The sequence below is a fragment of the Choloepus didactylus genome, chromosome X (genome assembly GCF_015220235.1).
Source record: "Choloepus didactylus isolate mChoDid1 chromosome X, mChoDid1.pri, whole genome shotgun sequence".
Lineage (NCBI taxonomy): Eukaryota > Metazoa > Chordata > Mammalia > Pilosa > Megalonychidae > Choloepus > Choloepus didactylus.
In genome coordinates, this window is record NC_051334.1 from 76,762,968 (window position 1) to 76,790,663 (window position 27,696).

The following is a 27,696-nucleotide window of genomic DNA, read 5'->3' on the forward strand; positions in this document are numbered from 1 at the left end:
GAGAGTGATATTTTGAAGAGGAGCTGCAGCTAAGAGAGGATAAAACACCCCAAGAGCAACATTTTGGAGAATGCCATTTGAAATGCAAACTGGGAGCAAGCGGATGCCAGCCACATGCCTTCCCAGCTAACAGAGGTTTTCCAGATGCTAGTGGCCTTTCTCCAGTGAAGGTACCTGTTGTTAATGCCTTACCTTGGACACTTTATGGCCTTAAGACTGTAACTATGTAACCAAATAAATCCCCTTTATAAAAGCCAATCCATTTCTGGTATTTTGCTTAATGGCAGCATTAGCAAACTGAAACAATGCACATCCAAGAAGTGCAACAAGCTCCAAACAGGATAAACCCAAAGACCTATACCTACACATACGATAAAGTGCCAAATGCCACAGATAATTCTCTCTGTCCCTTTCTCTCATTCTTCTCCTGGGATTTCCTCAATGTGCATATTGGTATACTTGGTGGTGTTCCACAAGTCTCTCAGGCTCTGTTCACTTTTTTGTGTGTGAGGACCATAATGTCAATTTATTAACTTTGGGTAACAATAAAATAGAAAAGTCCCATATTACAGGAATAAAAAGGTTGAAATATGTTGAAGAAAACTGACAACAGAACAGGCCAGTGATCAAACAGCCAACATGATCAGTTGACAAATGCTACCAAAGGGTCAATGTATATCATGAATCATTTTCCATGTAATCTCTTGCCTTTTTTTGTTTGGAATATAAAGGCTGGTTGATAACATAAGCCCTAAGTATATCTATTACTTTATACTTCCTTCTGAAATTAAAAATTTGAATAACATATATTAATAGCTCATGCCACACTAGTTTTCTGTTGAAGTTTAGGGAATCAGGTTAGCATAAGATTTAGGTAAATGTTAGAAGTGATTGCACTGGGCAATGTCTAATCAATCAATCCATCATGACTGTAAGACAATACTGGGTGATTATTTCCAAGTATGAACTATAGGTATAATCTAAAAGGCCAGAAGTAGAAAGTTTCTTATTAAAAAAAAATACACTCAACTTTGAGGAGAAACAACTATTGCCCTGGCTTTACCACTGAAGAACAAGATCCTGTATGGGTCATTTCGTACAAGGATGATTTGAAAAATCAATTTACAACATTATCCTAGATTCCATCTAAGAGTCTTTGAGGACCATTTCCCATCTAAGAGTCTTTGAGGACAATTTCATACCAACTAGAAGGTGGGGGGAATACAATTTGAGAAATTAAATGTTAATGCCCATCACATGTATTAAGACCAAGTTCACCAGCAGTCAGCCAAGACAATCCCTCCATTCCTTATGACTTAAGTTAGAAGCTTTTACCTAAACAATTACCCTTAAAAAACTAAAACCTTCTTTTCTCTTATCCCAGGATAGTCTACCTCAACATGCCCAACTATGCTGCAGGATAAAATACACAACTTGTTTTCTATGTGGCACTGATTGGTTAATAACTAGATATGCACAGGATTGACTTTAAACTTGATTAAAAAGTACTTCAGTTCATTAAAGAAAATAAAGCCTAGAATTACATGCTTAATCTACACAGGTTTAACTTTAGTTACCTAGTAAATTTTGAATTGGCTCCTGTATTAGTTAGGGTTCTCTAGGGAAACAGAATCAATGAGAAATATCTATTAATATAAGATTTATAAAAGTGTCTCTTGCAACTGTGGGGATGCACAAGTCCAAATTCCAAAGGGCAGGCAGCAAACTGGCAACTCCATGAAGATATTCGATGAACTCAGGAAATGAACTGGCAACTTCGAGGAACTCCTCAGGAAATGAACTGGCAACTTCGACGAACTGTTCGATGAACTCCTCAGGAAACGAAGAGGAACTTCGATGAACTCCTCAGGAAACACTTCTCTGGTCAGCCAAAGAAGTGAAGGTCCTCTATCTGTCTCCTTAAAAGTCTTCAACTGATTGATTGGATTAAATCCAGCCAACTGCATTCTCTCATTGTGGAAGACACACCCTTCATTGATGTAATCAGTCACAGCTGCAGTCAATTGACTGATGATTTAATAAACCAGCCACAAACTGCCTCGCAGCAACGGTTAGGCCAGTGCTGGCTTGACCAGACAGCTGGGTACCATCCCCTGGCCAAGTTGACACATGAACCTAACCATCACAGCTCCTATTAAGTGGTAAATCGAATACTTTGCATTTGTGTACACCAAAAAAGTTAAGCTATTAACTTTTAGCTTGACAGTACAATGTTTATTTGCATGGAAAGTGACAGTTTTACATAAAAACTAATAAGTAAACTTTAAAATCTGCTTTGAAGCAGTGAGGATGACGTCTTCCAACTGCCTTGTGGTAGTAACTGAATGTTTAATCCTGCCAGATCCAACTAGCTTGAGGGTCTCCCCATATAAAAGCCAAGATTGCTGCTTGTACAGCTATAGCAAAGTCATCTACAGCCTACCCACTTGCAAAAACCAAATACAGACAAGATCTCTCATAAAAATCCTACCAGCCTTTGTCTTAGATATACTTTTAACTAGGTGACTCCACTAGTATTATTAACAGGACGAGTTTTGAGGTAGCTACACAGTTTCAAAGATGCCATCAAGTATTTCTATTTGGGTCAATACATGGTATAGCTGGTTGATACACTTCAAGCAGCTGTTTTTTTTTTTCTGAGAGGGAAAAATCAGCAAAATAAGAATACATCTTCAGTTCATTTAGAAGTCAGCATCCAAGGTAAAAGAATTCTCTGTCGAACTTGACATCACTCCCATCCTCTGATAATTGCCTATTCCTTCCTCAAAAAAGTCTGTCTTCCCTTCCAGTGAAATATTCTCCATAAAGCCAAATGGATTCTCTACTCTGAAAACCTTGTTGAAACCCAGTTCTGCCTTGAATTCAGTGTACTGCTTCATTAAAGTGTAATTCATTCCAATCAGCTTCACAGGCAAGGCCTCAGTAAGGAACTCCTATTCTATCCTAAGCATTGATAATTATTTCTTTTACCCTCTGTTCTGAAGGTTTGTGAAGCAGGTGTTTGAACATTAGGCAAGCAAAGTTGCATTGTAAACCCTCATCTCTGCTAATAAGTTCAATGGAAAATGTTAGGCCAGGCATCAATCCTCATTTCTTGAGCCAGAAGATCGATTTGTTCTATTGCTGCAAAGGCTACAACACGGTCACCATAGGTAGCTTATTTGTCCCCAATCCGACACAAGGCCCATTCTGCCTTATTCTTTACAGAAGGCATTGTTTCAATTGCATTGAAGAGAAATTGCCATCCTTTGGAATTTTTAATGTAAGTATCAATAAGGAGATTATACATTTCAGAATGTATGTTTTCCATGGCAATTTGGAAGCCATAGAGACAGCAGGCTTCTGTAATCTGAACTTCTTGGCTAAATCATGCCACCAAGTTTTCATTCACTATGCCATCACTTGCTACAAAGAAAGCCAGAACATATGATATAAAATATTTCTCCTCAGGCTTCAGGGCTTCCCAGTGCTGAATGTCCTTGGAAAGATCCACTTCCTCATTATACATCTGCCAAATATCATGGTATTTGACAGGAAAGATATCAAAGTGGTGGGGATTTCTCTCAGTAGTGGTTCATCCTCCATGCTGGGGGAAGTTACTTTAGTTTTCTCCAGCTCAGCAGGCTCCTGGAAGATCATCCTGGCAGTCTTGCTGGTCAGGATGTGGGTGCTGCTGAGGAATGGGGGCTGCAGGGGAGATGCAGGCAGGGTGGCAGGTGAGGCTGGAGTGGGGGGGTCTTATGCTGCCTGCTGCCTGGCCTAAGCCCACATCCCCATAGTCGTGCCCCATGCACACCCATCATGTTAGGCTTGTCTGCTGTTCTGAGCCCTTTCAGAGGTGAGAGCTAGAGCTCCCGCTAGTCTGCCAGGAGGGTGAGTGCGATGTGAAGGGACAGCAAGGTGGGGGCAGGGAGCAGGGCGTGGTAAGAGTGCGGGGATGGGGCAGGCATAGCAACCAAATGGCACTGGCCTCTGTTCACTTTTCTTCATTTTTTCCTTTTGCTCCTCAAAAGGAATAATTTCAATCATCTTATCTTCAAGTTCACTGATTCTTTCTTTTTTTTTTTTTTTTTTTTTTTGGCTTTTATTAAAGGGGTTTATTTGGTTACACAGTTACAGTCTTAAGGTCATAAAGTGTCCAAGATAACACACCAGCAATTGGGTACCTTCACTGGAGGATGGCCGATGGTGTCCAGAAAACCTCTGTTAGCTGAGAAGACATGTGGCTGGTGTCTGCTCCAAAGTTCTTGTTTCAAAATGGCTTTCTCCCAGGACATTCCTCTCTAGGCGGCAGTTCCTCAAAAATGTCCCTCTTAGTTGCACTTGGGATATTTGTCCTCTCTCAGCTTCTCCAGAGCAAGAGTCTGCTTTCAACGGCTGTCTTCAAACTGTCTCTCATCTGCAGCTCCTGTGCTTTCTTCAAAGTGTCCCTCTTGGCTGTACCTCCTCTTCAAAATGTCGCTCACAGCTGCACTGAGCTCCTTCTGTTATGTCAGCTCATTTACATGGCTCCAATGATCAACTTAGACCCACCCCAAATGGGCGGAGCAACACCTCCATGGAAATTATCCAATCAGAGTCATCATCCACAGCTGGGTGGGGCACATTCAAAGAAACACTCAAAGAATTACAATCTAATCAACACTGATAATGTCTGTGCACACAAGACTACATCAAAGATAACAGGGTCTGGGGGACACAATATATTCAAACTGGCCCAGACCCTAAGGTGGGAGCACATCTGAGTTCTTTTAGAAACTAGTGGAGAAACGCAAGAGGAAAGAGATGAAGGTAAGGGGGTAAGGAAGACTTGTGGGTCTTTGTAAGGAATTTGGATTTATTTTGCTTGTGCTGGGAAGTCTCTGAAGGATTTTTAGTAGAGGAATGCTGTGATTCCACTGATATTTTAACAAAATCACTCTGGCTTTTGTGTGGAATAGACTGTAAGGAAGCAAAGGCAGAGACAGGGAAACCAGACAAGGTGGATACAATAATACAAGTGAGAAGTAATGGTGGTTTGGAGGTACAGAAATGCTGGCTTTTGGATATATGTTACAAAGCAAGGCAACCGAGTTTTCTGGTGGATGGGAGAGAAGCTTGATGCTGAGATCTCATATTCTGAACAGTGGAAGCAAATGTACTTTTTCATTTTTGAAATGGGTGAGGGTGCATGTAGGCCTATTAGACATCCTTATGAAAATCTTGAGTAGGCACGTGGATATAAAAGAAATTCAGGAGAGAAAACTAGGATAATGGGTTCAGTGTCCCCCATCTATTTCTGATGTCCATTTCATTCTGTGCGTGGATCATATAGGAACAACTTTTCAACTAATAAAAAACATAAGAAGTTTGTTTCTTTCCTTTTTGTCTCTCATTTTAATATTAAAGAAAACTAATAGCTTACTTTCTCCTGTCCCTAAGCCTCCACAGATCCCTATTTGAAGAGAAAGGATTGATGACAGAGACTTTTTCTGGGCTGAGCCCATTGTTGGTGATTACACTGCTAGGCTTAGTGGGGCTGACTTGATAGCAAGAAATTAGGCAAGGCATACTATTCAAGTTTTCTTCCTTTTCCTTCCTGCCTTCCTTCCTTTCATTTTCTTTAGCAGATGGGAATTTAAGGAAAAGAGGATATTATCCGCTAGTATATTTTATTTGTTCTTAAATTATTCCAAACTTAAGAAAATAAAAACTATGACTTTAGCAATTACAGTGATAAATAGAAAAACATATAATAACTCAGGTCAGATGGGAGGATTTCTTACAATGGTATATTTTAAATTGATTCGCTACTCATGCCCTTTAAAAAAGATAACTCAAACATTCTAGACTTAGAATTGTTTAAGTGTATAGAGCAGTTAAGACATCATTTTGCAGTGTGGCTCTAAAACTAGAGCTACAAATGTGTTAAAATCTGCCCTTTCAAATAATTACATACACGATAAATGAAAAGACAGAGAAAAATGGAACCAATGACTGTCATTATAAAAGACAATATCAATATTAGATCAATTGCTTTTCATTAACATGATTGTTGGAAAATGAAATGAATATCATTCTGTTTTGTTTCAGGCTTTGTTTCAAGGGACAAAAAAAATTGACTATAGAAACAAAGAGCAACAAAATGAATGGTGTATAAAAATTCCAGGGACATTTATTTCATAATGTTGGTGTAGAAAAATTCCAGGGACATTTATTTCATAATGTTCTATTGTTATTTTTCCCATGAGTTTATAAGACAACAGATTATACTGTTCAAGTTTCTCATTATGTGTTACTTGGTCTCGTACTAAATAATTTTTCTCAACCAGCTGTACTATCCTGCTTGGGTATAAATTGTTGTAACTGCAAATTCTTTGTACACAGTATGTGCTTATCAATTCATCTAAGTGAGTTACAACAAATCAATACCAAATTTATGAGGCCATTTGTCTTTAACTTTACATCGGGAAAAAAATCTGTAGCTCAGAATAACAACCAAAGTTTCTGATCATCTGCCTTACAGATTTTTATATTCTGGTGTCAGAAGGGCACTAACTGATTATCTATCCTAGTGATTCTCACAGTTAAGGCTGAGAAAATTGTATTCTGTCAACAAGAATGTCAAGAAAAAGAAGAGGAAGAAAACAACAGCACCTACTGTATCACTATTTAAAAATAGAAGGTGGCAATTTAGTAATCCCTTGAAATTGAAAGGATCTCATCTCAGAACAAAGACTTGTCCAATATCACTCAGTGAGGGCAAAGAAGATTGTGAGTGGGGGATGTTTCCTAAATTTATTCCAGATACTCTTTCTGTTGCATAATGTTGCCCATTTATGTTTGTAAGCTTTTAAAAGTTTAAAATAATTTGAAATTTAGAGCATTAAGCAGAGTAAATATTTTAAATATCTTTGGGTTTTAATGAAAAAACAAGCTTTGAAATCATCTCATTCTAAGGGTTAATGTAGGAAATTGCCCCCATTGCATAGGAGAGTAGACATATCACTACAGTCTTTCACCAGACCATGCTATGTGGTTATCTGTAAACATGTTAATGACTACAGTGAATTACAAAAGGTTAATTGGTAACATGAAATCAAGGCTAGAGGAAGAAACTGATTAACTTAGTAATAAAAAAAAAATACAGAGAAGAGTTATCAGATTGAGAGGCATAAGAGAGAGAATATGTAGGGATTTTGTTCCATATTACAGAGAATGAGTCTTTCCTGTGTTTTTCATTCATTCATTCATTTATCAGTAAACACTTTCCTGAGTACTTCCTGTGTGTGGGCCCTGGCTGCTTTGGTAGCACAGTGATATTTCAGAGGGAAGCCAGCAAATGGGAACTGAACTTCCCCAGAGGAGGTCACAGCTACAAAAAGACTCATCTTGGACCAAAGGTATAATCAAAGCAGATCTAGGAAGAAAATGCAAACTGGCCCAGCAGGAGAAAGTGCAAAGAAGAGGCTAGGATCAGGGACCCTATGATATATCTAGATAAGCATTATTTATATTCCACATGAAATGAAGGGGAGTTTATTTTTAATCTATGTACCAACTACTGTCTATCATATACACTTAACATTCAGTTTGCAAAATCCTTGCTTATTCCTATTATAATACATACCACATGGTATCAGTATTGTAACTGACTCAGCACCATCCCTCTGTATGTCTTGTGCAGTATCACACAGATGGTGAAACATTCATGAGAAGCCGAAAGAGAAAATGGGGTCCACTGCATCACGTCTGAACATGCCCTTTGTGCAGCACAGCCCTGCACTGGGCAGCAAGGGACATGCGTTCTGGACCCACCCAACAAGATTAGCTGTGGGGCCTGAGACAGTAACTTCGGAAGTCTGGATCTCACCTCCTCTGTAAAGTGAGGTCCCCATGCCATTTAAACTCTTGGTTTGACTTATTAATTAAAATTCTTTAATTTTTAAATTTATATATGGACAAGAAGCTCATAATGGGCCAGATTTATTGAATACCCACTATGAGACATGTACCCGGGGAACACACTACAAATATCTTGGTTAATCTGCACAACCTATAAAAATTATTACTGTCTTAATTTTATAAATGATGAAACTAACTTGAATGAGATAAAATCTTTATCAGCTATTCCATGTCTGTCTTGCTCCAAAACCAATGTCCCTTTCCTTTATGAAATGCTGAATTTAGTTTTTTCAGTTATACCTTCCACAAAAATAAATCTTTTCTACTTGTTACATTGCTGGCCTTTGAAGACCCACAGTGTCTCCAATTACTCATTTTCTCTAAGGGTTAATTTTTTTGTTTGACCAAAACCAAACAAACAAAAAAGTTTAAAAGCACAGGACATTTTCTAATACCAAGTAAGTAATTATGTATTTGTCAATCCATGTCTAGATAAGGATGGGAGAAATATTCTCCTTACAAATAAAGCTTCTTCCTAATTGCCACATTAGCAGATAAATTTGATGTCTAATTGATCTATCTGATCTGATACTGACATCATATAAATGCTTCACTGATATGTGGTGCTATATCAACATAAAAACTTTGGATCATTTTGTTGAGACTGTTAAACCATCTAAAGTTTAATTATTATTGAATAACAATTCAATTTCAATTATTAATTCAAAATTATTATAAATACTATATCTTCCACTCTATTGAACATCCTGACTAAAGGCTAACAATAACAAAATATTAAAACTTTAAAAAAAAAAATCCTTCCTTACTTTCTCTGTCCCTGAGTTGCTTCCTTCCTTTTAGTTTTTCTATCATATTTGAGTCCAGTTTAATTTAAATGACATTGGAGGTGATTTTCAAACAGAAAGCTTGATAAAAACATATAGGGATCGGTATTTTTTTGTGTGGGACCTAACACCCCAAGTTGCTATCAGATTTTGGGAGCTCCACCCCGTATCTGAAGCCCACAGCAAGAGGGTCTGTGTTAAACCTCTTGTGCTTCCCAAATTCCACAGGATGGATGGGGCCATTTTAGGGAGCTGATAGAATACAGTTAACACAGACAATCAGCAGAAGCCATAACACAGAAAGCAGAAGTAGGTTAATATATGATGGGATTTTCAAAATATTTTCATTGCTGTTTGGTTTAGTAATTTTTGTGGAATTTTACTCAAATAAAATCGCATGCAGAAGCTCAAAATCAATGCAAATGCAATAGATTTGATTGAACAGAGGGTGCCCCAGATGTTTATCTCAAGCTTTCCACCTCTATTAGCTGCTAGGTAATAGGAAACAAGTAAAGATATAGATCCAAACATCAGGGTAAACAATACCAAGAGAGGAGATAATTAGTAACACCAAAGGAAGAGGTAACTAGGAATGGATAGAAAAGGCTACAACAGGTTGAAAGTCATAAAGAGTATGAGATCATAGAGAAGGACTGAACTGGAAATAAATACACTTGATGTCTCAATGGAGCCTGCTGATTTCCAACTAGTGGGGACTGGTAAATAAATAATGAAACTGTGTTACAATAAATGCTATATTAAAGGCAAGAACACAGCACTAGGGCAGTAAATCCAGTGAACAGCTAACTGTGCCTGGAGGAGTCAGAAAAGGCTCTAAATGGAGAGGCTCTAGAAGGAACACGGCATTTCTGCCTTCAACAAAAGGAAAAGAGGGCACTTCAAATGGAGAAGCAAAGTGATCTGTTCAATGAATGGTAAGATGGCCTTTACGACTAAATATTGGTGAAGGGAGTACCAAAGAGAAGAGACAAGTAAAGTAGGAAGTGGAGGATACACTCGTTTATTCATCGACTATTTGAGTGACTACTATGCAACGGATATATAAAAATGTGACTAATACAGACATCGTCTTCATGATTTTTTTTTTTTTTCCTCTTTGGAACGATGTGAACATTGTGTTAAAGGGATTTTACTCTTCAGGCAATTGACATTAAAACAATTTTAATAAGAAAATGATAAGACAAGATTTCTCTTTTGAAAAGATCAGTCTGGCACCATAGTGTGGATATGTGTGGGTGAGTGGGTGGGTGGAAATCCTAGAGTGGAGAGACCTGGAGCAAAACATCTGATACCTTTAATATTTACTCAAGTGACAAATGAGGAAGATCCAGACTCAGATGGTGACCCATAAGGGTAGGGAGGCAAAGACAGATTTGAGATACATTTAGGTGACAGAATCAACATGACATTCTTTCCCAACAAGGTGACGTTAGTATATATTCTTTCTCCCAGAAAATACTTTTGAAAGTAGAAAAGTGGAAAGAGATGAAGTGGCAAAAGCAATTTACAGCATTATTTCTCCTTAACTGTTCCACTCCCTCCTCTCCTTTCCCCTTTAGGTGACTCATCAATCCTCATAAGGAAGAAAGAAGAGACTTACAGAGTTTTTATGGCTACTGTCCTTGCTGGGAAGCATCTTGACACCTCTTGACTTCAATTCAATTGCCTTTTTCACTCAGTGACTCTGCTGCTCTGGAACACGTGCATAACCGCTCCATGGATGTTACCAGAAGGTGGTCCATGTGCCTCTAGCTGCTCACTACTTCAGGGTTGTGGCTTCTGGGAATCTGCATTTCCTCCAAGGTCTTCAGGCAATTCTGCACGGATACAGAGCAGCCCAGGACCCCCATTGGACAGCGCTGTCCCTTCATGGTTGCTGGAATCCAGGCGTCCCCCGGGTAACAGGCCATTAGCGGTTCCCATTGGCTGGGGCTAAACCTGCGTGACTAGGCCGCATGCCGCCCCCGCCGCCGACCCCGCTTTGGACCGCCAGCGCCGGCCGGGGTCGCCTCTCCGTCCCGCTCACAGGCTGGTCTTCACCGCGGGGACCGCCCGCAGCCGCTTCGGCTCCTTGGGGGCGGGACAGAGAAACGCTGCCGCCGCCGCCAGCACTCTGACGTCACCCTCACTGATTCTTTCTTATGCCAGCTTCAATCAACTGTTGAAACCCTGTAGGGAATTTTTAATTTTTGTTACTATGGCCTTCAGCTCTGATTGATTCCTTTTTGCAATTTCTATCTGCTTATTGAGATTCTCTTTGTGTGCATCTATTGTTTTTCTAATTTCCTTTAGTCCCTTGTCCATGTTTTCCTTTAGCTCTTTGAGCATATTTAGGACAATTTTATTGAAGTCTTCGCCTGGAATGCCCAAGTTATGGTCCTCCCATTGATGGTTTCTAATTCTTTATCCTGCTCTTTTGCATGGGCCATAATTTCCTGTTTCTTTGTATGTTCTGTAATCTTTTGTTGCACCCTGGACATATTGATATTTTAATGGGTTATCTCTGAAATTTAGACACTGAGCCATCTGCTTCTTCAGATTGTAGATAGCTACTGATATGACAGACATTTCCTTGAATGGAAGGAGCTAACAAAAATGACAAAGAAAAGAAAAAGAAAAAGGAAAAGAAAAAAACACCGTTCTCTGTCTTTGCAGATTGGCCTTTGTGAGTGCTCTCCTTCAGAGCTTATCTCTCCTAATGATACATTTAGAAAATAGCCTAAAGCAAAAGTATAGGGTCCTCTCTGGTCTTTTCTGCACATGTGTTCTATCCTGGGCATGTGTCCATGGCACTAAGAATTCCCCCATTTACACAGACCCGAATGCCCCCTCTTCCCTAGGAAACAGTGTTTCCTCTTGGTCCTGGGTACTGCACTGTTTGTCCCATGGCCAGCAAATCTTTGCCCCAGGCAGCTGTGATTTGACTCTTTTCTTAGAGCATTCTGTAGGAGAACTCTGTGAGCTGCCTTCTATATGCAGGACAAGTTCTGGGATGGCAAGCTTATGAGGAATGTCCTGATTTAGTCCTTCAGGTTACGACCAGACAGACTGGCACAGATGTACATGCTCTCAGTATATGCTTGACGGTTAATCTGTTCTCTTCAGAATCAGGACCAGGGACCTGAACTGGGATTGTGGGCTGGTTTTGCATTGAACCAGTGAGGGGATGGAGGAGGGGCCAGTCAGGGTGCCATAAGGAGATTTTCCTACCACTTTTAAGTTGACTTTTCTTGATTCAGTGCTTGCCCTATTACTGTAAACTTTTAACTGTTTTCTGGAACTTTGATGGTTCTTCCAGCTCTTGTATGTTGCTTAAAACTTCTGTGCAGGAATGGAGCACTAGAGTGGCTCACCCTGTCATCCTGATGACTGGAACTCATTCTTCATTCCTTTTTATGGTCACATAATATTCCATTGTAATGGTATACCATATTTTATTTATTCATTCATCTGTTGGTGGACATTTGGGTTGTTTCCACCATCTGGCTAATAGAATTAATGTTTGTGTATAGGTTTTTGTTTGAACACTTTTTTCAATTCTCTTGGGTATACACTTAGGGATGGAATTGCTGGGTCATATGGTAATTCTCTGTTTAACCTTTTAAGGAATGACCAAAATGTTTTCCTGAGTAGTTGTACTATTTTACACTCTCACTGGCAGTTTATGAGGGTTCCAATTTCTCCACATTCTTTTCAACTCTTACTATCTGATTTTTTATTATAGCCATCCTAGAGGGTGTGAAGTAGCATCTCATTGTAGTTTTGATTTGTATTTTCCTGATGACTAATGATGAGCCTATACTCATGTACTTAATGGACATTTGTATATCTTTATAGCAATGTCTATTCAAGTCCTGTCCTCATTTCTTAATTGGGTTATCTTCTTATTATTGAGTTGTAAGTGTTCTTTACATATTTTAGATCCAAGTCCTTTATTAGATATATGATTGACAAATATTTACTCCCATTCTATGGACTGCCTTTTCACTTTCTTCATAGTGTCTGTTGTAGCATGAAAGTTTTAAATTTTGATGAAGTCCAATTTATCTGCTTTTTATTTGGTTGCTTTTGCTTTTGGTGTAATATGTAGGAGAGTGCTGCCTAATCCAAGATCATGGAGCTAAATGCCTAAGTTTTCTTTTAAGAGTTTATAGTTTTAGGACTTACATTTTAAATAGCATTCTGTATGTATTTAAAATATATACAGAAAGCTTCAATAAAGGAAAAGAGGCACAAAAAAAGATATGACATACAAGAAACAAAGGACAAATTGGCTAAAGTAAGTCCTACCTTATCAGTAATTACACTGAACATAAATGGATTAAACTTCCCAATCAAAAGCATGATTCAACTATATGTTTTTTACAAAAGACTTACCTTAGACAAAAAACACAAATAGGATGAAAGTGAAATGATAGAAATAATATTCCATGCAAATAGTAACCAAAAGAGAGCTGAGGTAGCTATGCTAATAACAGACAAAACAGACTTTAAGTTAAAACTGTTACAAGAGACAAAGAAGGACACTATGTATTAATAAAAGGGCCAACATGCCAAGAAGAAATAACAGTCATAAACATTTGTGTACCTAATGGCAGTGCCCCAGAATACATGAGGCAATTGCCAAAACTGAAGACAGAAATAGATACCTTTACAATAATAGTTGGAGACATTAATACACCACTTTCATCAGTGAATGGAACATCTACACAGAAGATAAGCAAACGGAGAATTTGAACAATACTATAAATGCACTAGATCTAACAGACATATACAGAACACTACACCAAAAACAGGAGAATACACGTTCTTCTCAAGTGCATGTAGATCATTCTCCAGATAGACCACATGTTAGGTCACAACACAAGTCTCAAAAAATTAAAAAAGATAGAAATTATAAAAAGCATCTTCTCTGACCACAATGAAAGGAAGCTAGAAAGCAATTTAACAGACTGAGAAGCAGAAAAGCCACAAATATGTGGAAGTTAAACAACATGCACCCAAACAATCAATGGGTCAAAGAAGAAATTACAAGGGGAACCAGGAAATATATTGAGACAAATGAAAATGAGAACACAACATATCAAAACTTATGGGACAGGGTGGGGCAAGATGGCAGAGGGGTGAGGTGTGGGTTTTACTCCTCTGGGGCAGTTGGTAGAAAGCCAGGAACTGTGTGGACTGGACACCACAGAGGAATTTGATTTGGATATACTTCATACAACACTCAAGACTGTGTGGAGCAGCTGAGATCAGCGAAATCTGTAGGTTCTCGTGGCCAGAGGGCCCATGCCCCTCCTTGCCAGGCACACTCCCGAGGGAGGAGGGGCTGTCAGTGCTGGGAACCAGGAGGGAGAACTGCAGTTGCAGCACTGATTAACAAACTCAGACTGCTGAACAAAAACTCCAACCATAGATAAACTGAGACCAGACACCGGAGAATCTGGGAGCAGTCAGCCTGGCAAAAACAGCAAAACAAAACAAAACAAAACAAATGAACAAACAAACAAAAAAAAATAAAAACAGAGACTTTTGGAGGTGGGGTGAACATAACACTGAGAAGGGTCAGGCTCAAATAGATTCAGGCACATATGCAAATCCAGGGAGCCAGGGCCCTTCTGTGGAAAGCTGGTTTCTATGCTTTATTGATTCTTCCTTAATCACCCTCAACTCCTTGTCTTTTAGCATTTCAATAGCCCATCAGAACTGTAAGGACTGTAAATAGTCCATACTGGGCCCTTCTTTTTCCCTTTCTTTCTTTCTTTCTTTCTTTCTTTCTTTCTTTCTTTCTTTTTATCTTTCTCTCTCTCTCTCTTTTTTTTTTTTTAAAAAAAAAAGATTCTAAGAAGCCCATTACAGAAAGCCTCAAAGACTTGCAACTTGGGCCCAGGCAAGAGCAGAGCTAAGATAGCTCTGAGAGACAAAGCAATAAGTCTAGTGGTGGAGAAAATTCGCTAAACTCCATAACATCCCAAGAAAAGGGGGCTGTGGCCAAGCTCCAGTGGCAGCTCACCTCTGGGGAACTCAGAAACCAGCTTCAGTCAGCCATGCCCCCAACAGGGTCAGGGTCACCAGGAGAACTCAAGGCACCATACCTCCTTACACTGGTGGGGGAGCAGCAAGCTCCACCTGCTGGACAGTGTAGGAAAAGCACCGAGCCTAGAGGCCTCACAGGAGGGTCTCATTCTCAAGGAAATTCCATGCCCTCCTCCTGAGACCTGGGCCTCTCTGGACTGGGAAAACCTGACTGGGGTTGACCATATCTGAGGAGATCCTCACACAAAAAGGATGCATAGAGGCAGGGCAAGAAACAGAAAAACAAGAGGTGAAAAACTCCGATCAACTAAACAGAACCTAAGTTAGAGGCCTAGGATAAGCTGAACTAAACAACAGAGGCTAGAGAACAAAGCCAATCAAGAAGAAAACCTCAGGTACAAGAGAGAAAACATGCTTCAGAATAACCTAATCAAGAAGGTCAGATGCCTAGACAGCTCAAGATAACAAGCCATACTAGGAAACATGAAAATATGGACCAGCCAAAGAAACGAACTAATAGTTTGAGATACAGCAGTTGAGATAACTAATGGTAAAACAATTCAATGAATTGAAGGAAGAACTAATTAAAGATGTTCAAACAAATCTCCTAAATCAATTCAAAAATCAAGACAATGAACTGAAGGAAGATATAGCAAAAGAGATGAAGGATATAAGGAAGACACTGGATGACCACAAAGAAGAATTCATAAACTTGAAAAAACAAATGGCAGAACTTATGGGAATGAAGGGCATAATGGAGGAGATGAAAAACACAATAGAGGGATACAACGGTAGATATGAATGGGCAGAAGAAAGGATCAGTGAATTGGAAGACCAGGCATTTGAATTCATACACACAAAAGAACAGATGGTGAAAAGAATGGAAAAATATGAGCAGGGTCTTAGGGATCTGAGTGACAACATGAAGGACACTAATATACATGTTATGGGTGCCCCAGAGGGAGAAGAGAGGGGGAAAGGGGCAGAAATAATAACAGAAGAAATAATCACTGAAAATTTCCCAACTCTTATGAAAGACAGAAAATCACAGATTCAAGAAGTACAGCACACCCCAAACAGAATAGACCCCAATAGACCTACTCCAAGACACTTACTGAACAGATTGTCCAATATCAAGGACAAAGAATTCTGAAAGCAGAAAGAGAAAAGCAATCCATCACATACAAGGGAAGCTTGATAAGACTATGTACAGATTTCCCTGCAGAAACCATGGAGGCGAGAAGACAGTGGTATGATATATTTAAGATGCTGAAAGAGAAGAACTGCCAACCATGAATTCTATAACCAGCAAAACTGTCCTTCAAAAATGAGGGAGAGATTAAAATATTTTCAGACAAAAAGACACTGAGAGAGTTTGTGAATAAGAGACTGGCGCTACAAGAAATACTGAAGCGAGCACTACAGGCTGATAGGAAAAGACAGGAGAAAGAGGTTTTGAGAAGAGTGTAGAAATGAAGAATATCAGGAAGGGTAAAAAGAGAGAGAGGGAAAAATTAAGACATGACATATAAAATCCAAAAGACAAAACAGTAGAAAAAAACAGTGCCCTTACAGTAATAACACTAAATGTTAATGGATTAAATTCCCTAATAAAAAGACACAGACAGGCAGAATGGATTAAAAAACAGGACCCATCAATATGCTGTCTACAAGAAACTCACTTTAGACACAAGGACAAAAATAGGCTGAAAGTGAAAGGTTGGAAAAAGATATTTCATGCAAACAGCAACCAGAAAAAAGCAGGAGTAGCTGTATTAACATCAGACAAAGTAGACTTCAACAGTAAAACAATTAAAAGAGACAAAGAAGAACTCTATATATTAATAAAAGGGTCAATTCATCAAGAAAACATAATAATCATAAATATTTATGCACCAAGCCAGAGTGCCCCAAAATTCATGAGGCAAACATTGAGAACACTGAAAGGAGTAGATAGAACCATAATAATAGTTGGAGACTTCAATACACCACTCTCATCAAAGGACAGAACAACTAGACAGAGTATCAATAAGGAAATGGAGATGTTGAATTGTGTGATATATAAACTAAACTTGACAGACATATATAGAACACTACACCCCACAACAGCAGGATACACATTTCTCTTAAGTGTTCATGGAATATTCTCTAGGATAGACCACATGTTGGGTCACAAAGCAAGTCTCAACAAATTTAAAAATTTTGATATTATAAAAAACATTTTCTCAGATCATAATGGAATGAAGTTGGAAATAAATAACAGGCAGAAGATTGTAAAATTTACAAACATATGGAGACTAAACAATAGACTCTTAGAAAACCAGTGGGTAAAGGAAGAAATTACAAGAGAAATTAGTAAATACCTCGAGGCAAATGACAACGAAAACACAACATATTAAAACCTATGGAATGCAGCAAAGACAGTGCTGAGAGGGAAATTTATTGCCCTAAACACCTATATTGAAAGAGAAGAGAGAGCAAAAATTGAGGAATTAACTGTCCACCTGGAGGAAATAGAGAAAGAATAGCAAACTAACTCCAAAGCAAACAGAAGGGAAGAAATAACAGATTAGAGCATAAATAAATGAAACTGAGAACAGGAAAACAATAGAGAGAATCAACAAAACCAGAAGCTGGTTCTTCGAGAAAATCAAAATTGATGACCCCTAGCTAGGCTAACCAAAAAAAAAAAAAAAGATGCAAATAAATGCAATCAGAAACAGCAAAGGAAACATAACTACTGACCCTGCAGAAATAAAAGATATAATGAGAAGATACTATGGGCAACTATATGCTAATAAACTAGACAACTTACAAAAAATGGACAACTTCCTAGAAAAGCATAAACAACCAACATTGACCCAAAAAGAAATAGACGACCTCAACAAACCAATCACAAGTAAAGAGATTGAGTCAGTCATCAAAAAGCTCCCCCCAAAATAAAAGCCCAGGACCAGATGGATTCACACGTGAATTCTACCAAGCATTCAAGGAAGAATTAGCACCAATCCTGCTCAAACTCTTCATTCTATGAAGCCAACATTACCCTAATACCATCAGACCAAGATACTACAAAAAAAAGGAAAATTATAGACCAATCTCTTTAATGAATATAGATGCAAAAATCCTCAACAAAATATTCGCAAATCGAATCCAGCAACACATTAAAAGAATTATACACCACGACCAGGTGGGGTTTATTCCAGGTATGCAAGGCTGGTTCAACACAAGAAAATCAATTAATGTAATACATCACATCAATAAATCAAAGCAGAAGAACTACATGATCATCTCAATTGATGCAGAAAAAGCATTTGACAAAATTCAACATCCTTTCTTGATGAAAACACTTCAAAGGATAGGAACGGAAGGCAATTTTCTAAATATGATAAAGGCAATACATGAAAAACCCACAGCTAACATCGTACTCAATGGGGAGAGACTGAAAGCTTTCCCTCTAAGATCAGGAACAAGACAGTGATGCCCACTGTCACCATTGTCATTCAACATTGTGCTGGAAGTTCTAGCTAGAGAAATTAAGCAAGAAAAAGAAATAAAAGACATCCAAATTGGAGAGGAAGAAGTAAAACTTTCACTGCTTGTAGATGACATGATTCTATATGTAGAAAATCCAGAAAAATCTACAGCAAAGCTATTAGAGCTAATCAATGAATACAGCAAATTGCAGGCTATGAGATCAACATGCAAAAATCTGTAGTGTTTTTATGCACAAGTAATGTGCAACAAGAGGAAGAAATAAAAAAAAGTCCCATTTATAATGGGAACCAAAAGAATCAAGCGTTTAGGAATGAACTTAACAAAGGCCACAAAAGACCTATACAAAGAAAACTACAATAAACTGCTAAAACAAATCAAACAGGACCCAAAAAAATGGAAGAACATACCGTGTTCATGGATTGCAAGACTAAATATTATTAAGATGTTAACTCTACCTAAACTGATTTATAGATTCAATGCAATACCAAATAAAATCCCAACAACTAACTTTGCAGAAATAGAAAAGCCAATAACCAAATTTATTTGGAAGGGCAAGGTGCCCCGAATAGCCAAAAATATCTTGAGAAAGAGGAATGAAGTGGGAGGTCTCACACTACCTGACTTTGAAGCATATTACAAAGCTACAGTGCCCAAAACAGCATGGTACTGGCAAAAGGCTAGATATACTGACCAATGGAATCAAATTGAGTATTCAGAAACAGACTCCTGCATCTACGGACAATTGATCCCTGATAATGCAGTCAAGCCAAAGCAACTGGGACAGAGCAGCCTCTTCAATAAATGGTGTTAGGAGAACTGGATATTCATTTCCAAAAGAATGAAAGAAGACCCCTATCTCACACCTTATACAAAAATTAACTCGAAATGGATCAAAGACCTAAACATTAGTGCTAAGACCATCAGACTCTTAGAAGAAAATGTAGGGCAATTTCTTAAAGATCTTGTGATAGGAGGTGGTTTCCTAGACCTTATACCCAAAGCATGAGCAACCAAAGAACAAACAGACAAATGGGATCTCCTCAAAATCAAACACTTTTGTACCCCAAAGGACTTTGTTAGAAAAGTAAAAAGGCAGCCTACACAATGGGAGACAATATTTGGAAACCACATGTCAGATAAGGGTTTAATATTCCAAATATATAAAGTGATCCCACAACTCAACAACAGAAAGACAAACAACCCAATTAGAAAATGGGCAAAAGACATGGACAGACACTTTTCTGAAGAGGAAATACAAATTGTACAAAAACATATGAAAAAATGCTCAACTTCACTGGCTATTAGGGAAATGAAAATCAAAACCACAATGAGATATCATCTCATACCTACCAGAATGGCCATTATCCAAAAATCAGAAAATTACAAGTGCTGGAGAGGATGTGGAGAAAGAGGCACACTTATTCATTGCTGCTGGGAATGTAGAATGGTGCAACCACTCTGGAAGACAGTGTAGAGGTTCCTCAGGAAGCTAAGTACAGATCTGTCATATGACCCAGCTATTCCATTACTAGGTATATATACTCAAAGGAACTGAAAGTTAAGACACAAATGGACATCTGTAAACCAATGTTTACTGCAGCATTATTCATGACTGCCAAGAGATGGAAACAGCCCAAATGTCCATCAACGGATGAGTGGATAAACAAACTGTGGTATATACACATGATGGAATATTATGCAGCTGTAAGACAGAACAAAGACATGGAACATATAATAACATGGATGAATCTTGAGGACATTATGTTGAGTGCAGTTAGCCAGAAACAAAAGGACAAATACTGTATGGTCTCACTAATATGAACATTAATGAGCAAACTTTGAGAGTTGAAAGCTGATAACACAGGTTACCAGGAGATAGAAAGAGGGTAGAGATCAGGCATTTGATGCTGAAGGACTCAGACGGGATTGATTATATAGATCCAGAAATAGATAGCATAATACTGTGTGATGGTAGCACAATATTGTAAGTACACTGAACAAAGATGTCTATGAGTAAAGCTGAAAGAGGTGGGATAGGGGAATGTAACACACCAGAGGTAAAGATAGATGATGAAGACTGGGACTGTATAACTTGGCAAACCTGGAGTGGTCAATGACTGTTACTAAATGTACAAATATAAAAATGTTCTCCCATGTGGGAGAACAAATGATTACCAACCATGCAGAGTGTTGAAAAAGGGATGGTATTTGGGAAAAAACATAATCAAAGCAAACTGGAGTCTATGGTCAACAGTAACATTGCAATATGCTTCCATTAAATGTAGCAAAGGCAATATACCAAAGTTAAATGTATATGAGAGGGGGATATAAGGGAGGGATATGGGATTCTTGGTAGTGGTGTTGTTTTCTGTCCTTACTATTATATTGTATTGTATTACATTTTATTTTTCTTTCTATTATCTCTTTTTATTATTCACCAAAAAAAAACTTTCTCACAGTAATCAATATGTTCAAGTGTTGACAGTGGTGATAAATGTACAACTATATGATGATCCCCTGAGCAACTGACTGTACACTGTGGATAATTGTATGGTATGTGAATATATCTCTATAAAATTGTAGGAAAAATATAAATAGGGGTAAAAGTGCTGGAGAAAACATGGAGCGAGGGATGTACCTATTTACTGTTGATGAGGAGGCAGAATGGTGTAGCCTTTCTGGAGGTCACTGTGTGGTTCCACAAGAAGCTAAGTATGTGGGGGGCCATAAGGTCCTGCAACCTCATTATGGGGTATGTACTTGGAAGATCTGAGAGCAGAGAAATGAATGGACATTTGCACATTGGTGTTTATGGAGGCAGTATTCATGATTTGCAGTTGGTGGAGGTGGCCTAAGGGTACACTGACTGAGGAACAGAATGGTGAACTGTGGTGTATGCATACAATGGAATATTGAGCAACTATGATAAGGAGTGAAGTTGTGAGACACACAACTAGGTGAATGGATGCCGTAGATAGCATTTTGAGTGAAGTATGCCAGAAACAAAGGCAAACACTATAATGCCTCACCAATATGGACTAATGACAATGTGTAAACTCAGAATTGAATCTTAGAGCACAGCCTAACAGGGAAAAGATTATTGTAATGATCCCTAGATTGTAAGCTCTTACAGCAGTCAAATCTATTCCTGAATTGTAATGGCTATCTCCAAACTCTGAGATGTTGATTCCTTTGTGTATAACCTGATTGGTCTCTGGAACATTGGGTATCTGTGTGGCACCTGAAACTCAGAGCTAGAGCTCAGCATATGTGAATGTCAATATTAATGAATACAGTAACTGTTTAAAAAAAAAGCTGAAAAAGAGTCCAGACTTCAATTAGAGATATGAATGAAGCAGATCTTGTTGAGACTAGGGCAAATCGGGCCAAAGGGTAAAGGTTGAAACTAACTGTGTGTTAAAACTTCAACTTCCATGTGAGACCAAGGGAAGAGATGTTTATTTGGTGTAGGATCTATATTTTCTAAACAATATAACTTCTGCAGTCAGTTTGTTCAAACACCACAATTACATGGAACTTTGAATAGGAAGTGAAATATGGTAGGTCATATAGGTTAGAATGAAATAGCAACACATCCCAAAGAAATTTGGGCAGAGAATAAAAATATATATTCGGGGCCCCCCTGAGGAGCTGGGGGAGGATGTGGAGGTGTTGGACTTCCTCACCTGGATTATTGTTGATATTCTCACAAACACTGGGGACTGACGGCTTGACATGCTGAGCCCTCTGTCTTGGGGCTTGCCCCTATGAAGCTTGTTACTGCAAAGGAGAGGCTAAACCTGCTTATAATTGTGTCTAAGAGTCTCCCCCTGAGTGCCTCTTTGTTGCTCAGATGTGGTCCTCTCTCTCCAACTAAGCCACCTTGGCAGGTGATCTCACTGCCCTCCCCCCTACGTGGGACCTGACTCCCAGGGGTGTAAATCTCCCTGGTAATGCAGGACGTGACTCCTGGGGATGAATCTGGACCTGGCATCATGGGATTGAGAACATTTTTTTGACCAAAAGGGGGATGTGAAATGAAACAAAATAAAGCTTCAGTGGCTGAGAGACTTCAAATGGAGTCAAGAGGTCACTCTTTTGGACATTCTTATGTACTATATAGATAACACTTTTTAGGTTTTAATGTACTGGAATAGCTAGAAGTAAATACTTGAAATTATCAAACTGCAACCCAGTACCTTTGACTCTTGAGGATGATTGTGTAACAGTGTAGCTTATAAGGGGTGACTGATAGTGAAAATCTTATGGATCGCACTCCCTTTATCCAGTGCATGGATGGATGAGTAGAAAAATGGGGACAAAAACTAAATGGGTTGGATGGGGAGGATGATTTGGGTGTTATTTTTTACTTTTATTTTTTATTCTTATTTTGATTCTTTCTGGTGTAAGGAAATGTTCAAAAATAGATTGAGGTGATGAATGCACAACTATATGATGGTACTGTGAACAGTTGATTGTCCACCATAGACGATTGTATGGTATGTGAATATATCTCAATAAAACTGAATTAAAAAAAAAAAACTTATGGGACATGGTGAAAGCAGTGCTCGGAGGGCAATTTATAGCCCTAAATGGTTACATTAAAAAAGAAGAAAGCACTCCAATCAGCTAACTGCATACTTGGAGGAACCAGAAAACAAACAGCAAACTAAACCCAAAGCAAGCAGGAGGGAGGGAATAAGAAAAATTAGAGCAGAAATAAATGACATAGAGAATAAAGAACAATAGAGAGAATTAAGAAACTAGAGTTGGTTCTTTGAAAAGATCAATGAAATTGACAAATCCTTCTCTAGACTGGGGGTGGGGGTGGGGGAGAGAACACTAATAATTAAAATCAGAAACAAAAGGGGGCACAACATAACCCCAACCTCAAGGAAAAAAATGATAAGAGGATAAAATGAACAACTGTATGGCAACAAATTAGACAACCTAGATGAAATGGACAAATTTCTAGAAACACACAAACTACCTCCATTGACTCAAGAAGAAATCGAAGATCTCAACAAATAACAAATAAAGAGATTGAATCAGTAATCAAAACCTCCCAACAAAGGAAAACCAACTGGTAAATTTTACCAAACATTCAAAGAAGAATTAACACCAATACTGCTCAAACTCTTCTAAAAAACTGAAGAGGAAGGAACATTTCCCAGCTCATTCTAGAGGTCATCTTCACCTTCATATGAAAGCCAGATGAAGATATTACAAGAAAAGAAAATTACAGACCATTATCCTTCATGAATATAGATGCAAAAATCCTCAATAAAATACTAGCAAACTGAATCCAACAGCACATTTAAAGAACAATATACCATGATCAATTAATGTAATACACCACATTAATAGAATGAAGAAAAAAAAAACACATGAACATTTCAATTTACACAGAAAAGTCAGTTGACAAAATTCAGCACCCCTTCCTGATAAAAATACTCAGAAAACTAGGAATACATGGAAACAACCTTAACACAATAAAAGGAATGTATGGAAACCCCACAGCTAACATCCTACTCAATAGGGGAAGACTAAAGCTTTCCCTCTCAGATCAGAACAAAACTAGCATGCATACTGTCACTACTGCTATTCAACTTTGTACTAGAAATTCTAGCTAGAATGATTAGGCAAGAAACAGAAATAAAAGGTATCCAAATAGGAAAGGAAGAAGTAAAACTCTCCCGGTTTGCAGATGACATGATTCTATATACAGAAAGTCCTGAAAAATTTTCACAACAAAGTTCCTAGAGCTAATAAATTAATTCAGCAAAGTGGCAGGGTCCAAGATCAACATCCAAAAGTCAGTATTGTTTCCACACACTAGTAATAAACAGTCAGAAGAACGAAGAAAAAATTTCCGTTTACAATAGCAACTAAAATAACCAAATATCTAGAAATAAATTTAACCAAAGAAATAAAGGACTTGTATACAGCAATCTTCAAAACATTGCTGAAAGAAATTCAAGAAGACCTAAATAAATGGAAGGACATTTCATGTTAATGGATTAGAAGACTACATACAGTTAAGAGATCAATTCTACCCAAAGCAATGTAAAAATTCAATGCAAATCCAATAAAAATTCCATTAGCCTTCTTTGCAGAAATGGAAAAACTAAACATCAAATTCATATGGAAGGGTAGGCTGCCCTGAATAGCCAAGTCCATCTTGAAAAAGAAGAATAAAGTTGGAAGACTCACACCTCCTCATTTTAAAACTAATTTCAAAGCCATAATAATCAAAACAGCATGGTAATGGCACAAGGACAGAGATATAGTCCAATGGAATCGAACTGAGAGTTCAGAAATAAACCCTCACACCTTTAGCAAACCGACTTTTGATGAAGGTGCCAAGTCCATTCAGTGGAGAAAGAATAGTGGGGAAAGAACAGTCTCTTCAACAAATGGTGCTGGGAGAATGACAGTGGACCCCTACTTTGTACCATATGCAAAAATTAACTCAAAATGCATCAAAGACCTAACATGGTTCAAAGAAATAAAACTACAAAACTCCTAGTACAAAACATAGGGAAACATCTTCAGGAGCTCATTTTAGGTGGTGATTTCTTAAGACTTTACACTCAAAGCACAAGGAACAAAAGAAAAAAAATAGATAAATGGGACTTCATCAAAATTTAAAACTTTGTGTATCAAAGGACTTTATCAAGAAAGTAAAAAGACAACCTACAGAATGGGGGGAAATGTTTAGAAACCATATATCTGATAAGGGTTTGATATTCATAATATATAAAGAATTTCTATAACTCAACTACAAAGACATATGGCTTACTTAAAAAAAGTGAAAAAGACTTGAATATACATTTTTATAAAAAAGATATACAAATAATAATAAACAAGAAAAGATACACAAATGGCCAATAAGCACATGAAAAGATGCTCAACATCATCAGCCATTAGGAAAATGCAAATCAAAAGCACAATGAGATGGTATTTCACATTCACTAGAATGGCTACTAATAAAAAAACAAAACAAGAAGTATTGGAGAGGAGTGGATAAACAGGATCACTCATACACTGTCATTGGGAATGTAAATTGATGCAGCCAATGTGGAAAATAGTTTGGCCATTGCTCAGAAAGTTAAGTATAGAATTACCATATGGCCTTGCACTCCCTCTTTTAGGTATATACCCAAAGGAATTCAAAGCAGAGACTCGAACAGACATTTGCACCCTGATGTTCATAGCCACATTATTCACAATTGCCAAAAGGTGGAAGCAACCCAAGTACCCACCAATAGATGAATGGATAAACAACATGTGGTATATAATACAATGGAATGTTATTAAGCCTGAAAAAAGGAATGAAGTTCTGATGCATGCTAAAACATGGATGAACCTTGAGGACATCATGTTGAGTGAAATAAGCCAGACACAAAAGGACAAATACTGTATGATCTCACTGATATGAAATAAGCAGACTAAGCATATTTATAAATTCAGAAGCTAGTTAATAGGTTACCAGGAGCTGAGTGAAGAAGGAGAATGGGGACTTAATGTTTAAGTGGTATGGAGTTTGTTTGAGGTGATGGAAAAGTTTTGGCAGTGGATAATGGGGATGGAGGCACAACTTTGCATATGTAATTAACACCACTGAATTGTATACTTGAAAAGGGATAAAAACGGAAATTCTAGGTTGTATATAATTTAGCACACACACATACACAAAACCCACAGAGTTGTACAACACAATGTGTGAAACCTAATGTAAACAGTGGGCTAAAGTTAATAGCATAATTATAATAATACTGTTTCATGAATTGTAACAAAGATACCATACTAATGCAAAATGTTAATAATATGGAAAACTGTTCAGACAGGGTTATATGGAAACTCTGTACTTTCTGCATGATGTTTCTGTAAACTTCCAACTGCTGTAATAAAAAAAATCAAGTGACTATAAATGTGAGGATTTATTTCTGGACTCTCAATTCTATTCCATTTATCTAACATGTCTATCCTTATGTTCAGCACCACACTATTTTGATTACTCTAGCTTTTTTTGTAAGTTTTGAAATTGGGAAGTGTCAGTCCTTCAACTTTGTTCTTTTTTTTTTTCCCAAAATTGATTTGCTTATTTGTGGCCCCTTTCACTTCCATATGAATTTGATGATTGGTTTTTCCATTTCTGCAAAGAAGTCAGCTGGGATTTACAGTTGTGTTTTGACTATGCTGAACCCACCATCTTACCTCCTCTCTTCCCTATCTCTGTTGATGACACCCCCATCCTTTCAGGCATCCAGATTCAAAACCAGGAAGCCCTTCTGATTCTTCCCCTTTCTGCTCCCCTTCTATTACCAGTCTTTCCCTCCCAATTTCTCTCCCATTCTGTCCTCTCCACTCCCACCGTATTACTCTAACCTAATTTCCCTGTCTCAAGTTTCTTTCTTCTCCATTCCATGACATACACTACCATCAGATGAATTTTCCTTAACAATAGTTTTGATCAAGTCTCTCCCTTACTTAAAATCCTTCGGTGTTCCTCCATTGTCTTTAGATAAAACAAAATTCTTATCATATAATTCAAAGTCCTCCATGATCTTTTTCTACCTTTTCCACTTTATTTTCCAATAACCCCTTAACCCATATTGTTCTGTAGGAAAACAGAACTCTTCATTGTTCACATCACTCACCTCACATTTTCCTACGTGTGGTTTTTTTCTGTCATGCAGTTTCTTGTGCCTGTATAACACTTTCTACATGTCTACATCATATCCATTCTTTAAAGGCTAGCTCAAATTCAACCTCCTCTATGAATAATAATGATAACAATAAGAATAATAGCACTTTGTTCAAAACAGAATACACTTCAAAACACTTTATAAGTATTGCTCATTTAACTCTCACAATGATTTATAACATAGGTTGTTGTAGTTTGCTAATGCTGCCAGAATGCAAAACACCAGAGATGGATTGGCTTTTATAAAGGGGGTTTATTTGGTTACACAGTTACAGTCTTAAGGCCATAAAGTGTCCAAGGTAACACATCAGCAATCGGGTATCTTCACTGGAGGATGGCCAATGGCATCCAGAAAACCTCTGTTAGCTGGGAAGGCATGTGGCTGGCATCTGCTCCAGAGTTCTGGTTTCAGAACTCTGGTTTCATCAGAGTTATCACCTACAGTTGGGTGGGGTACATTTCCATGCAACAATCTAATGCAAACATTCCAACTTAATCCCCACTAATATGTCTGCCCCACAAGATTGCATCAAAGAATATGGCTTTTTCTGGGGGACATAATACATTCAAACCAGCACATAGGTATTATTATTAGTTTTATTTTACAGATGGGGAAACTGCTACACAGAGAAGTTAAGAAATTTGTACAAGATCACACAGCTACTAAGAGTGTATTAGGGG

At 38.0% G+C, this 27,696-nt stretch overlaps 1 protein-coding gene and 1 pseudogene across 4 annotated transcripts in view; both read right to left on the minus strand.

Annotated features, from left to right (window-relative positions):
• The window catches only part of HDAC8 (histone deacetylase 8), a 244,657-nt gene that overhangs the window by 37,343 nt on the left and 179,618 nt on the right, over positions 1 to 27,696 (minus strand). Inside the window, exon 8 of one of the 4 annotated variants that reach the window (XM_037821206.1) lies at positions 9,210 to 10,940. The exons of the other annotated variants lie outside the window; for them this stretch is intronic. Coding sequence (XP_037677134.1) covers positions 10,922 to 10,940 — 19 coding nt within the window. The 3' untranslated portion in view covers positions 9,210 to 10,921. Of the gene's footprint in view, positions 1 to 9,209; positions 10,941 to 27,696 lie in introns of those variants that run through there. 4 annotated transcript variants of the gene reach the window in all.
• On the minus strand, positions 2,505 to 3,971 carry LOC119523232 (annotated as a pseudogene).